Source organism: Mastomys coucha, unplaced genomic scaffold, assembly GCF_008632895.1.
Source record: "Mastomys coucha isolate ucsf_1 unplaced genomic scaffold, UCSF_Mcou_1 pScaffold14, whole genome shotgun sequence".
NCBI classification, from domain to species: Eukaryota; Metazoa; Chordata; class Mammalia; order Rodentia; family Muridae; genus Mastomys; species Mastomys coucha.
In genome coordinates, this window is record NW_022196896.1 from 104,309,111 (window position 1) to 104,321,869 (window position 12,759).

Consider the following 12,759-nt stretch of genomic DNA (forward strand, 5'->3'; position numbering starts at 1 on the left):
AAAAAAAAAAAAAAAAAAAAATCCCAGTTCTGGCTGGCTTGCAACTAGGCTGGCCTTAAACTGACAACAAACTCCCTGTAACTGTCGCCTGTGTGCTAGGATTAAGATGTGCACCACTATACCTGACTATAACATTCATTACACCCTGCCCCCCCCCCCCCTTTATGCAGGGTTTCACTGTAGCTGGCCCTAGACTGGCCTCTAACTCACAGAGATCTGGCTGCAGAGGAAATGTAAAGTACTGAAATTATTCCAAGGACTCCCACGCTTACCCTCCTTTACTATTAGGGTTTGGAAATAAAAGGTTTAAAGATCACAGCACTAGAGAAAAACCACACAGGAAGCAATGTGCAAGACTCAAGCTAAAGTCCCTGCCTAACTAACACAAAGGTGGCCCTGGGTATGGTTCACAGCACCACGGAAAAAGACAAAGTAAGTCACTCACTTAAGTTCAGGTTGCTTCTATTTATTTAATTTTTTTTTCCAGGGTTGCCATCAAGCCTAGGCCCACGCTACATGCTGGGGGTATATCTACGCCGGCTCAAGTTTTATGTATCAACATTTAATTATACTTGTTCAAAATGTCTACATCAAGTAAATAAACTTTTCCATTTTTTAAATAACAGACTATCCTTCGAATTGCCATGGTTTATACTTGGTAATCCATTAATAACTATCTGAACAAAGTTGAGGGCATACAGCTCAATGGTATTTAGCACACACAGGAACCTTGATTTGACTCTTAGCAGTACATAAACAAATCACACTTAATAAATATAATTTTTAAAATAAAAATTTGAACAGAAAGAAAATAATCAAGAAAACTTTTAGGAATAGAAGTCCTCTATAGGGGCTGAGAGATGGCTCAGTGGTTAAGAGCATTGACTGCTCTTCCAGAGGTCCTGAGTTCAATTCCCAGCAACCACATGGTGGCTCACAACCATCTGTAATGGGGCCCTCTTCCGGTATGTCTGAAGACAGCTACAGTGTACTCATATAAATAAAAATAAGTAAATCTTTAAAAAAATGTAAAAAGTCCTCTATATATCACACATACACCATTCTTGAGATTTTTGTTTTTATTTACACTTTGTGTTTATATCTGAATGTGCAGACATACACAGCCATGTGCAAGTGCCCAAGGAGCCCTGAGACTGTGGCTGACTGAGAGCTGGAGTTACAGCACCATGACTGCAAGCTGCACCATATGGGTGCTGGGAACCAAAAGCAAGAACAAATCCTCTTAGCACTGCACCATCTCAGCAGCCCCACACACACCAGATTTAATAAGTAACAAGCACCTGTCAGGACAGCAAAGTGAAGTTCCCTCATGATATGGTTTAGAAATGTTCTGAAAAGCAGTCGGCAGAAGCAGGTAGCATGCTGGTTTGAATGAGAATGGCCCCATAGGCTCATAAGCTTGAATGCCTGGTCTCCAAGTGTGCAACTACCTGGGGAGGATAAGAGCCTTGTTGGAGGAGGGATATCCCTGGGGGCAGGCATGGGCTTTCATGCCACGCTCAGTGCCTCTCTCTATTGCTGCCTGCAAATCAGGATGTAAAGTTCTCAGTACTGTGCCTGACTGTCAGCTTGCCACAATGCTCCCACCATCATCACAGATTAATCCTCTAAAACTGGAAGCAAGGCACATTCCGCCCCCAACAGAGCATTTCCTTTTTGTAAGCTGTCTTGGGCATGGTGTCTCTTTTCAGCAATAGGACAGTAACTAAGACAGGGAGGTTTGTGAGACAAGGAGATGTGAAACAAAAAGGATGGGAAGGAAGCAGGAGGAGAGGAAGACAAGGAGGATGAGGATGAAGCCTGACAAACCTGCAAATATTCTGGTGTAGTTTCTCCTGAAGTTCGATGAAGCTGTCATATCGGTCTTTAGTAAACTTGATATTCCGGAGAACTGCAGCTACAGCGAAAGGGCGCACTTTAGCTGTCTGCAAGTCACAACACCATCAAGATGGTTAAGTTTATGGCTTTCCCTTTGACACATTTTACCACAGAAAAGTGGTTGCACTCTTGACAAAGTCACAAATTTTGATTCAAACAGGCATATATGCATGCCAACCAACAAGGAGCTATAAACACCAAGCAGGAGACACAGGTACTATACAAACACAATTTATATTTCAGTAAGATTTCTGAAGATATGTTAAATAATTAAGGAAAAATTAATCTTTAGATAATTTGTTCACACACCTAACTTTTTACCAAAATAATCCCTCTACATTTTACCTTTATAAAATTTATTAATGTACCACAATTTAGACAACTAAATCTCCAATGTATCTTATTTATTTAATCAAAATTTTTGGTAGCAGACAATGAACACAGCACCTCCCTCAGACTAAGCTAGTGCTCTATCACTGAGCTGTATGTCAGTTCTCAAGCTTTTTCTTCATTTTGGTTTGAACATTTAAAATAGGATCTCTTTTTCATGTACCCAAGGCTAGTCTCAAACTCTGTATAGATGATGCTGGCCTTGAAGAACTGGTCTTCCCCCCTCCACCTCCCACATTCTGTGAGGGGTCTCTACAGGTGTCAAACAGGGAAGTAAACCCTGCAGAGAGGTAAGAAGGAAACCCAATACAGATGGACTCGGCAGTCTGCATCAGACTTCAGGGAGTCTAAAGCCAGGCAACCCATTGTAAGCATATTTGAAACACTGTACACTTTGGGAAACAGTTTCCAGGCAATATCAATCCAATCCAGGTGCACAATAAAGCTTGAGCTGTGACCACATAAAAAGTTTTACAAAGTACATGTGACCATGAGGGCGAGGTCTATAGCTAAAAGGCCTAGAATCTAGTGTGGTCTCTGACTATCAGTACAGAGGTCAGCAGGCCATAAAGAACGTGTAACATCTCCCCTCAGGGTGAGTAATGGTCTGGGGAGGGGAGAGTCTGGGATAATCTTTGTAGGGAGTTTGGGTAAGGTCGGCCTCTATAGCAAAAAGTGGGTGAGGTCTGTCTCCACAGATAGTAAAAAGGTCACCAGGTTGTCACAAAATCCACTCTTAGCTTTCTGGATGGAATGCAGGTATTTAATTTTAATCCCTCCACTGAGGAGACACACCTTGTGTGATTAACATACCTGAATCTCTTAATGCTTCTCTGTGAGTATAAGAACCTCTGTGCCCCCAACAGTTCTGAAATTACACCACCATGCCTGGCTCAAATGTGCTTTTTAAAAGCAATTGATACATTTCAAAATTACCTATTGAAAGGAGGTACTTCGTTTCCTTTCATTTCTTAATAATAAACTGACAACCTTTTAAAAACTATAATTTTATATGTACAGGTGTTTTGCCTTGCATATATGCCTATGCATTACATGTATGCTTGGTGCACACAGAGGCCAGAAGAGAACATCAGATGATCCCCTACAAATGGAATTACAGATGACTGTGAGCTGCCATGTCCATGCTAGGAATGGAAGCCAAGCCTGACCTTTGAAAGAGCAGCCAGTGCTCATAACTGCTGAGTCATTTCTCCAGACCCATAGATTGACAATTTTTAAGAGTAAGAAACTGAAAACCACCTATCCTGAACACATGACCACAGGAAATTACATCTGACAGAAGGGTTAGTTTTATTGCGTTCTCCTTCCCACCTTATTAATACATGCGTGGGGGGGTAAGGGGAAAGGAAGAGCCTGTTTCATTACCTCTTCGGTGATAATCAGCTTTTGGATCTCTCCCTTAGGCATTACTCGTTTATATACTGGAGCTTTTATCCTAAAATAATATTGAAGCAAAGTTATTCGAAATAGTAAGACAATTTGATAATTACATGTTGTGTTTATAAATATAAAGTACATTATATATAAAAAAATCAATAGAATTAAGGAAATAGGTTAACTTACAGTAAGTCCCTTGAACATTAGAAATAGAAACAAAAAACTGCAAACTTCCTAACATTTAAAAATAACTAAAAATGCACAGAATAGCCCATGGTAATGAGCTTCTCAGTGGAGTCTCAGCAACACCACAAAATCATTAACAGAGCAACTGTTCAAGGCACTGGACTTGACAGTGTTTAAATTTCATTACAACACAAGACTCTAAGCTTCTAAGAATAAATAAAGTTTATTGAAATTGAAAATAGAGCTTCTCTGGTTCTATTTGAAGTCCCTGCAGCAGAGAAGGTATTAGGAAAGCTTGGTAACGGGTGCAGTTTGAAGGCATTTTGGGCAACTCTTGTCACCTGAAGCCAGCTAGTGCTGTTTTAAGTCAGTACTTCTCCACCCACATGACTGTCAGCCCACCACTGGCCATCTCTGCACCAACTCTCTGATGGTGCTGCTGACGCTCGATGGATGCCAGAGGCTGAGCTCTCTTGCAGTGACGATGCTACTGGCTTATGGGCCATACTTCCTAATGCTGTCTAGTCATAAACAGTCCCAAGGTTGGCTGGCCTAGGATCCCAGCACCTGGAAGGCAGGGTCAAAAGGAGTACCTTAAGTCCAAGGCCAGCCTGGTATATGTACTAACTTCCAGACCAGCCAGGGATACATAAAACAGGCCCCATTTTTCCAAACCTATATCCATTAATTTAAAAAACTAAATAAATTAAAGGAAAGATCCTGACTGGTGGTCTTAAAATCCAGTCATTTAATTTTCAAGTATGAAAGCAACTAAACAAACCCCCAACTCAAACCATCATTTCAAATATCTACATTCACCCAAAGATGTCATAACTTCAGAATCTAGCCTACCAACCAAAAGCATATACTCTTTTGCAACTGACCAGATGATGTGTAATAAAAAAATAATGAATTCTGATAACTATATTTTTGTCTTCATCTTACATTCACTGCCTTCTATATTTATTGCATACTGAGTTTGAAGAGTCTTAAAAATCTTCATTACATATCAAGAGACTAAAACTAGAGGTGATTAGCATGCCTGAGACCACACACCCACCATTAAGTATTCAAAATTTCCACAAGGGTTTTCTACTCGGGCACCTTATGATTATTAATGTAAAGGCAAATAAAGTCCATCATCACCTCTATTTTTCCCTCAATAACAAATCTAATGAACTATCTACTGCACGGGATTACTGAGGGAAACCATAGAACCCTGATGAAGGATTTTTATAGTAACCCTAAGAACGTGCATTCCCAGTCTTAAAATGTTCCCCAAACTTTGGAAAGGCTACAATGCACACAACTCTTATCTCCCAGTCACCACTCCTGAGGACCCGAGCTGTGTTACACAGACAAAGTTTCTCCTAGAAATTTGAACTCGTCTGCTGACGGCAGCAGAGGGAAAAGTGGCGAGGCATCTCAGTAATGTGTGCACTTCCGTACCTTTCTTTGAAGACTTGGAGTCCCCGAGCCAATCCTTCCAGACACAGGAGATCATATCTGTTGGCAGGGACATCAATCTTATAAAGCACAACATCCGAGGCCCCCTGTGCCTTCACATTACCTTGTTCCTTGCTTATGATTTGCTTCTCAGAAGTCTAAAACAAGCCAAAAAAAAGTTTAATAAGATACAAAATATATTTCTTTTCTACAATAACAACAACACAAGAATGTTACATGTGTTATAATCATAGCAAATAGAAAACTACTGTTTTTCATGGTAGAACACTATAATCCATCTAAAGCACCGCCAGCAAAAGGTGGTTCACCAGGAAATCACGCACCCCACCTGTTTTTGTAAACAATGCATTACTGGAAAACAGCTAAACACAATTACACATGTTATTTTCTACTGTCATACATTGAAATAACTGAATTATGACAGAGGCAATACTTACTATCTGCCACCTCACATGAAAAGTTTTGCCACCAAAGGAAACGGAAGACATCATCAAGAACACACAGAAGGAAAGTGTCAGAAGGGAACAGATGAGTTACCGCATGAAAGAAGGAGCACAGAATACAGTAACCCTGGCAAGTAGTCCCACGAAACATGAGAACAAGAGGAACAGCACTAAGGCAAATGTGAACACCCTGAGAGGAGACCTGGGCTGCAAATGAGGGACGGACAGCAGAGATGGTGGGAAGCCATGGGAGACAGCTAACTGAAGGAGCCACCACAACTAACGTAGCCCTAATGCAGCAGCAGAGCTTAGCAACCTTAGCTACACATAAGGTAATTTCTCAAAAAGGATAATCATGGCCAAAAAGTTAAATATTCTACTCCTATTTTTTTATGTTTGTTATTTAAAACAGCAGGGTATTATAAATACACTTAAGAAATTTTCACTCACAATGACTAAAAATGTTATTATATTCTACCCCTGACCTTAGTCAAAGGTTGAACAGAGATAAAAGTTAAATTTCAAGTGTTACTGTTACCCTTTATGTAGAAATGCTACTCAATGGCAACACACCAATGACCTGCTAAGGTAACAGAGGGAGCTTTGTAACAACATGCCATGTTTTCTGCCCTCCATGACACTTTCCTGTGCACACTGACTAGCCAGGCCTTGTCCACGGAAGGATTACAAGCTGCTGTCTGGGGGAAGGAAAACCACCAGCAAGCTGGACAGAGGAGGACAGAGGAGGGAAACGTACACATACATGTGCATGGAAATGTCACACTGAAACCCATTTCATTATATGCTGCTAAAAATGGAGGTTGGGGGGGGGGGGGGGGAGTAGGGAGAGGAAAGAGAGGAGCAAGCCATGGGTCCACACAGTGTTGGGACTGTTCAAGGCCGTTCCAGGTCCTTAAAACACATCTAACCTGGTCATTAAACTTAAAATCAGAAAAGATGATAAAATTAGGAAGGGAAAGGGACAGAAAGAGGAGGGGAAAGGAAAGACAAGAATAGAGGCCAAAGAAAAATAATTAAAACTGAAATAATGTTTGATTGAAGCAGTACTAAGAATAATGTTTTTCAGTGAAGAAAGCTAGCTAGATAGCAGATATGAGAAGAGTTCTAAAGAATTGGAAATAACAGGGTAACCAGAGAAATGAAGGCGTATGAATAGAAAGTGACCTGATACTTATGCAGCCATCAGTGTCATCTTCAGACTCAGTTCACAAAGCCCATATGTGAAAGGTGAGCCTGTACTGCTAACTGACATAAGTTTTAACAGACATCAAAGACCTCATGAATTTCAGAGCCAGAAGGTATGTGTAATTATATAAAACAAATCATTTGTTTCTCCAAAATGAGGCCTGGCAAGACAAATTCTGAGATCAAGAATATAAGTAACCCTCCCCAGAACATAATATAGGAATCCCCAAATTAATTACCAGACACTCACTATAAGTTAATAAAGATAAAACACAGCAAACTCTTAGGGGAAAAAAAAGAAAGAACTCAGACATACACACCAACTGGTTATCCAATACTAAATGGTCAGCCCTGAAAGAATATACATACAAGTAACATACAGAGTAAACAGGTTATTATTTATGTATTTGGAAATATGTGTGTATGTGTATGTCTACATATATGTATGTAACAACAATTAAAGAAAAAAGAAGCCCTGTATAAAAGACAGAAAGGATGGGTATATATGAAAGGGTTTGGAAGGAGAAAAGGGAAGAGGGAAATGATATAATTATAAACTCAAAAATGAAAAATTGTTTTAAGTAAAGTCTTTTTCAGGGGTAAAATTTGCAACACAAATTCATCAAACAAGAATACCTCAGGGCTTATCCAACAGTAATAATAAACATTTTTAGATATGAGCTCATAGATAGAATAGCTTTAAAAAAAAAGTCTAATACATACAATTTCATCAAGTTCCAGACCAAATTCAAAACACAGTTCGTCAAATTCTTCATCAGCTAGGAGAAAAAAAAGGAATGCTAATTTTAATGTATTTAGCACAATGAAAACTGCATATGAATCTATGAATCTCAGCTAGTGTTTAGTTTCCTGACCCTGAGCATTTGAGTATGCATCATATAGCATTATGAAAACAAAAAGGGTTGCTAGTGGTTCTGTTTGGTTTTGTTTTAAGCTAAGAAACATGGCTTTGCAGACTGAAATATGGTGGGTCTATCGACTGACAAAGTTCTCTTATCTGCTTTGCTTTGTTGCCTGACTCAGCATCTCCAGGGTTCTCCATCATCAGCCACTGAACATAAACCATCAGAGCCACCATACGTGAAAAGCTAGACAGAAGTCTCAAGTTCCAAGGCCAAGGGTGAGACTTAGTATGTTGCAGGCTGGGAGCCCACTCTCTAGCATCAAAACAGTACCAAGAAAAGATTCACCTGATGTCAAACATCTAGAAAGACAATTAAAGGGCCGGCCACTCTGTACTAACATCAGTTATATACTCTGGTTAGCAGTGCTGAGGTCTCTGTACAGACTCAGCAGAAAAAGAGTCACTCGGTAAAGGTCAAATGAGAAAGCAAGCTCAGAAGCACAGGTCCTACACAGAGGAATGCCACTGAGTCTTGGTATTTAATTCAAATTCTCTCAGGTATCTTTGGGAACCACACTAATCGGGGTTTGATGCCCCTCACTCTGAGGGCTCAGCACCTCATGTAAACATCACCAACACCTCATCTAGAGACAAGCTTTTGCCACCATTTTTAGTATGTAACCTTAAAAAAGTGTAAATGGAAATGGACCTAAGACTCTGAAACATAGCAGGTCTACAAAACTAACAGTCCTTCCTTATTTCACTTTGCTTTGTTAGCTAAAGACAGCATTTTTCAAGGTCTTCATTTATCAAGCCTGAACAAACACCATTATACAATTACCACTATATTCTACTGAAGAACCAGATATAAGAACCAGATAGCTTAGGTTTCCTGATCCAGGGTGAGGAGTTGGCCTCAGCAGAATGCATGTTTAGTATGTCACCGGCTCTAGGTTCAATTCCCAACATCAAAATAAAACGACAAGACTTGTCTGGCCTAGATATCAAACTTCAATTCAATTTAACAATTATCTACTGCCATTATGTGCCAAGAAACAGCACTAGATGCCAGGGCTATGAAGATAAATATCCATTCCTGCCTCAACTACTTCCTTCTCAAGCAAAGAAACCAGAAGTGTAAATAATCAGAATAAGGTTCAGGGGTGGCACAATGGTCTACTTAGGTTCACTTAGCTACATAAACGATGTCTTCATTAGTCGAAGACTGGAGGCAGTGAATCAAGTGCTTGTCAAAGCTGGGAACTCCTTAGTTCAGTATGGATGAAGAATAGTGTTTGTGTTAGGAATAGGACACAAAAAGTAGAAAAAAGGGTAGCTCATGACATGCCAAGGAATTTGCCCTCTGTCCTACCTGCAGGCAATGGGAGGTGTGCTCAGGAGCTTTCCAGCTAGACAAACCCTGATTAGATATGCTTCCCACTTAGCTCTATATCTTCATTTTGTTTTATTATTTTTCTGAAACAAGGCCTCATAGGTAGACCAGGTCGGCCCGCAAGTTATGAATACCAAGGTTAGCATAAACTCCAGATTCTCCTGCCTCAGACTCCCATGTGTTTCTCTCATAGTCATAGGGACCAAGCTTGGTTTCTTACATCTAAACTTTTAAGACTGCTGGGAGGATGGCGGATGACTGAAAAGGGGAGCCTCCTCCAACAGTACAGGTGAAACACAGAGCTGTTCTAGTAAACCTACAGAATATGGGGAAGAATGAACATGAAAAGTGTTAGAAGCAGAATGTGTAAGTCTCAAATGATGGGCTAATTACAGGAGAAATGGTGAATGAGCAAGAACAGTGTGGCTCCCAGCTCACTTAAGTGAAAAGAAGGCATGCAGTAACTGAGGTACCTAGCCTCCAATATGGTCTGAAATGATCCTGCCTCCTGGCTCACCTTTGTGTGAGCTTATTATGGTACAATCACATGAGTGAGCTAGGGAGCTCAGCTAATCAGTGAGGTGACTGTAGTTCTAGATGATGGCTTACTTGCCACCTAGCAAGAAGCTAGAGACTAAACCACCCAGCTAACCCCCCTGATCCTGGTCACCCTGCCACTCTGCTATTGTGTGAAGTAACAAAGGCATATTGTTTTCTCCTCCTAAGAAGCAGGAATAATCTGTTATGAAGCAACAGACTAATACAAATCTAGCCTCTGTAAAAGAAGTGGCACCAGAACCAGAACTCTAGAAATAGCTTTGGAATCACAAAGCAGGCTCTGAGGAGTGTAAAAGAAAGCCCAAGGGCCGCAAAAACACTATTGGCTGAGGCTCCATGATCTTGAATCAGGATGCAAGCAAAGGCCAGGAAAAGGACAAGGGCATCCTTGTGAATAAGGGAGAAGCCGGATCAATACCACTGCTGCAGGTACTCAACTGTAGAAAACGATGTTGCTAAGACTTCTGATCCCTACTCAAAGAGCAGCTTGTTTGTTGTTCTGCTTTGTTTTCACCACTCACATAAGAAGAGATAAACGTAGAAAGAGCTATTCAACAAAAAAGACCCAGGACGTTGGTGTTTTAAAAAAAAAAAAAAAAATGTTTTTGGCCTTCTAAATGTAAAAGCAATGCTAAATTTAAGTAAGTTCTGGACAGAGACCAAATCCTAGGCATGAGATAGAACCCACGGTCTGACTGAAAAACCTTCAGGCAGATCAAAGCCGCAATTCATTCAAACAAAAGGTGTAATAAAGAAATTAAGGGTGTGCCTCGCAAACCCAATTAATCAAATAATAAAGCTTAATTAAGAGCACTGTATGAAAAAACCTAAAGTCCTGAAACAGCTAATTCCAGAGGTTTTTGGAGTCTGTGGTTTTTAACTAATGAAAAAGAATCCACCAAAAAATTTGCCAAAGACCCAGAAAGTTTTTAGAAAAAACACTTCGGCAGACATAGCCAGCTTGAACTGAAAAGGGCGGAAGCAAGACAAAAGGAAGTCTTTGAGCCCCTAAAATTCTATTGACAGGAAGTAGAATGAGAAAACTAATCAGCTGTGAAGCACATGCTTTCTGGGGATCACTCAGAGGGTGGAATCAGAGCCTAGAGGGCAAGGCACAGAGCCATGGAGAATTATCCCAGGCCTGAGACCTAATCAAGACCATCCAGCATTTGCCATTCAGCTTCAGAACTGCTGTGGACCAATGGCTCCTCTCAGAGTTCCATTTCCTCCCCTCCAGTAGTTACCAGGGCTGTGTCCCTCCATGGCATTTTAGATGTATGGGAGACACCTATCCTAGTGCTTGAGCCTCTCAGGTCGCTGGTTAACTCATCGATCACAAGATGCTAAGCATTCCAGGACCCTCATCCACAACACAACCAGGTTCAGATGTCTCACTGTGGACTCTGATAGTGCTGTAAGATGCTGCTTCTAGGACAAGTATATTTTGCATGTGGATTGTTAGCATCAAGAACCTGCCTGCAGCAGATATGTGGGCGGGTCCACAGACCTGTCACCAAGGCAACGGCCACCATATTCCCAGAATCCATTGGGCTCAACTCCCACCTTTACCTAGATTACTACGTCACCCCACATATAAATATGTGGGTAGTTCCCTCCATCTCTCTCTCTCTCTCTCTCTTTCTTCTTCTCTCTCCCCCTTCTCTCTTCCTGCGCTGCTACCCCCCTACCCCCTTCCAATTAAACCTCTTACACATGAAACTGCTTGGGCCTGGTGTCTGCAGACGCTTTCTGCCGCGACTCAAAACCCATCATGGATGAACAAGAACCATTTGGTGGCTGTGTGGAGAGACTGATACCAGTGATATCTGTCTATCTAGTCCCCTTACACATGGTCAGGATTGGCCTCTGTGACCAAAAGAATATGGACCAGCATGTCTGAGCAATTATCAAACACTCAAACACAGAGGATAGCACTTAAGCCCTCCCTTTCCCTGCTCTCTCTAGAGTTCTCCTTCTGGGACAAATTCACAAACACCAAGGTGGAAGGAACTGGAAAACATCAGTGGGTAAACAAGACCCACTGCTGGCTCAGCAGTTGGGAACAGTTGTTTCTATTGCAGAGGGCCCAGGTTTGATTCCCAGAGCCCACACAGTAGCTTACACTCATCTGTAACTCAAGTTCTAGGGGATCTCATGCCCTCTTTTGGCCTCCACAGGCAGAGACATGCACCTGATGCACAGCAAAATTCTTATACATATAAAATGGGTTAAGTCTAAATAATAATAATGATGGTGATGATTTAAGGAACTTAAAAGCAGATTCCCAATGAGCTCTTGATCTGACTTCAGATCTGAAATCTGGAGTAAGATACAAGACCACCAAATGTCAAATCTTAACCATCAGAAACTAAATGGCAATATATCAAATTGTATGAACTATTAAAATATACTGGACCTTATTCCTTATTCCTTTAAGCTATATTTTTAAAACTTAGATGAAAGAATCAAAATTAAAACCATTAATAATTCCCTAGAATAAAATGGTAACCCTAAGAGACTGCTTGTGTGTGTGGCACACAGGTGGCTCTGACAGTACTTGCTGTACCAAGCAGCTACAACAGGGCCCAAACTGAAGAGCAATCAGAAACCAGTTCACAAGAAAATGGATCTCAAAAAAAAAAAGAACAAAAAAACCAACTGAACAGAAAGGCAATCACAAGGATTAAGAAGACAGAGCTGCTCCAAGGGAAGCAGGGAAAACAAAATGCCCTGGGTAACAAAAACTGCAAAGAGAAATGGAAGGTGCCGGTGGCAGCTGGAAATAACAATGGAGTTCAGATGGCTGGCAGCCCTAGAAGTCTCAATAAGAAGGTAACTGTGAGAGCACAAATGAGACATTATCTGAAAACAAGAGAAAGGAAAACAGGAAAATAAAACAAACAAACAGCCGGGCGGTGGTGGCGCACGCCTTTAATCCCAGCACTTGGGAGGCA

General features: G+C 41.0%; 1 protein-coding gene across 2 annotated transcripts in view; it reads right to left on the reverse strand.

Moving 5' to 3' along the window:
* The window catches only part of Farsb (phenylalanyl-tRNA synthetase subunit beta), a 64,905-nt gene that overhangs the window by 50,253 nt on the left and 1,893 nt on the right, over window positions 1–12,759 (reverse strand). Inside the window, exons 2-5 of one of the 2 annotated variants that reach the window (XM_031368121.1) lie at window positions 7,713–7,768; window positions 5,323–5,477; window positions 3,676–3,745; window positions 1,831–1,946 (exon numbers count right to left, since the gene is read on the reverse strand). In XM_031368121.1, coding sequence (XP_031223981.1) covers window positions 1,831–1,946; window positions 3,676–3,745; window positions 5,323–5,477; window positions 7,713–7,768 — 397 coding nt within the window. The remainder of the gene's footprint in view (window positions 1–1,830; window positions 1,947–3,675; window positions 3,746–5,322; window positions 5,478–7,712; window positions 7,769–12,759) is intronic. The other variant, XM_031368122.1, reaches the window with a different exon arrangement.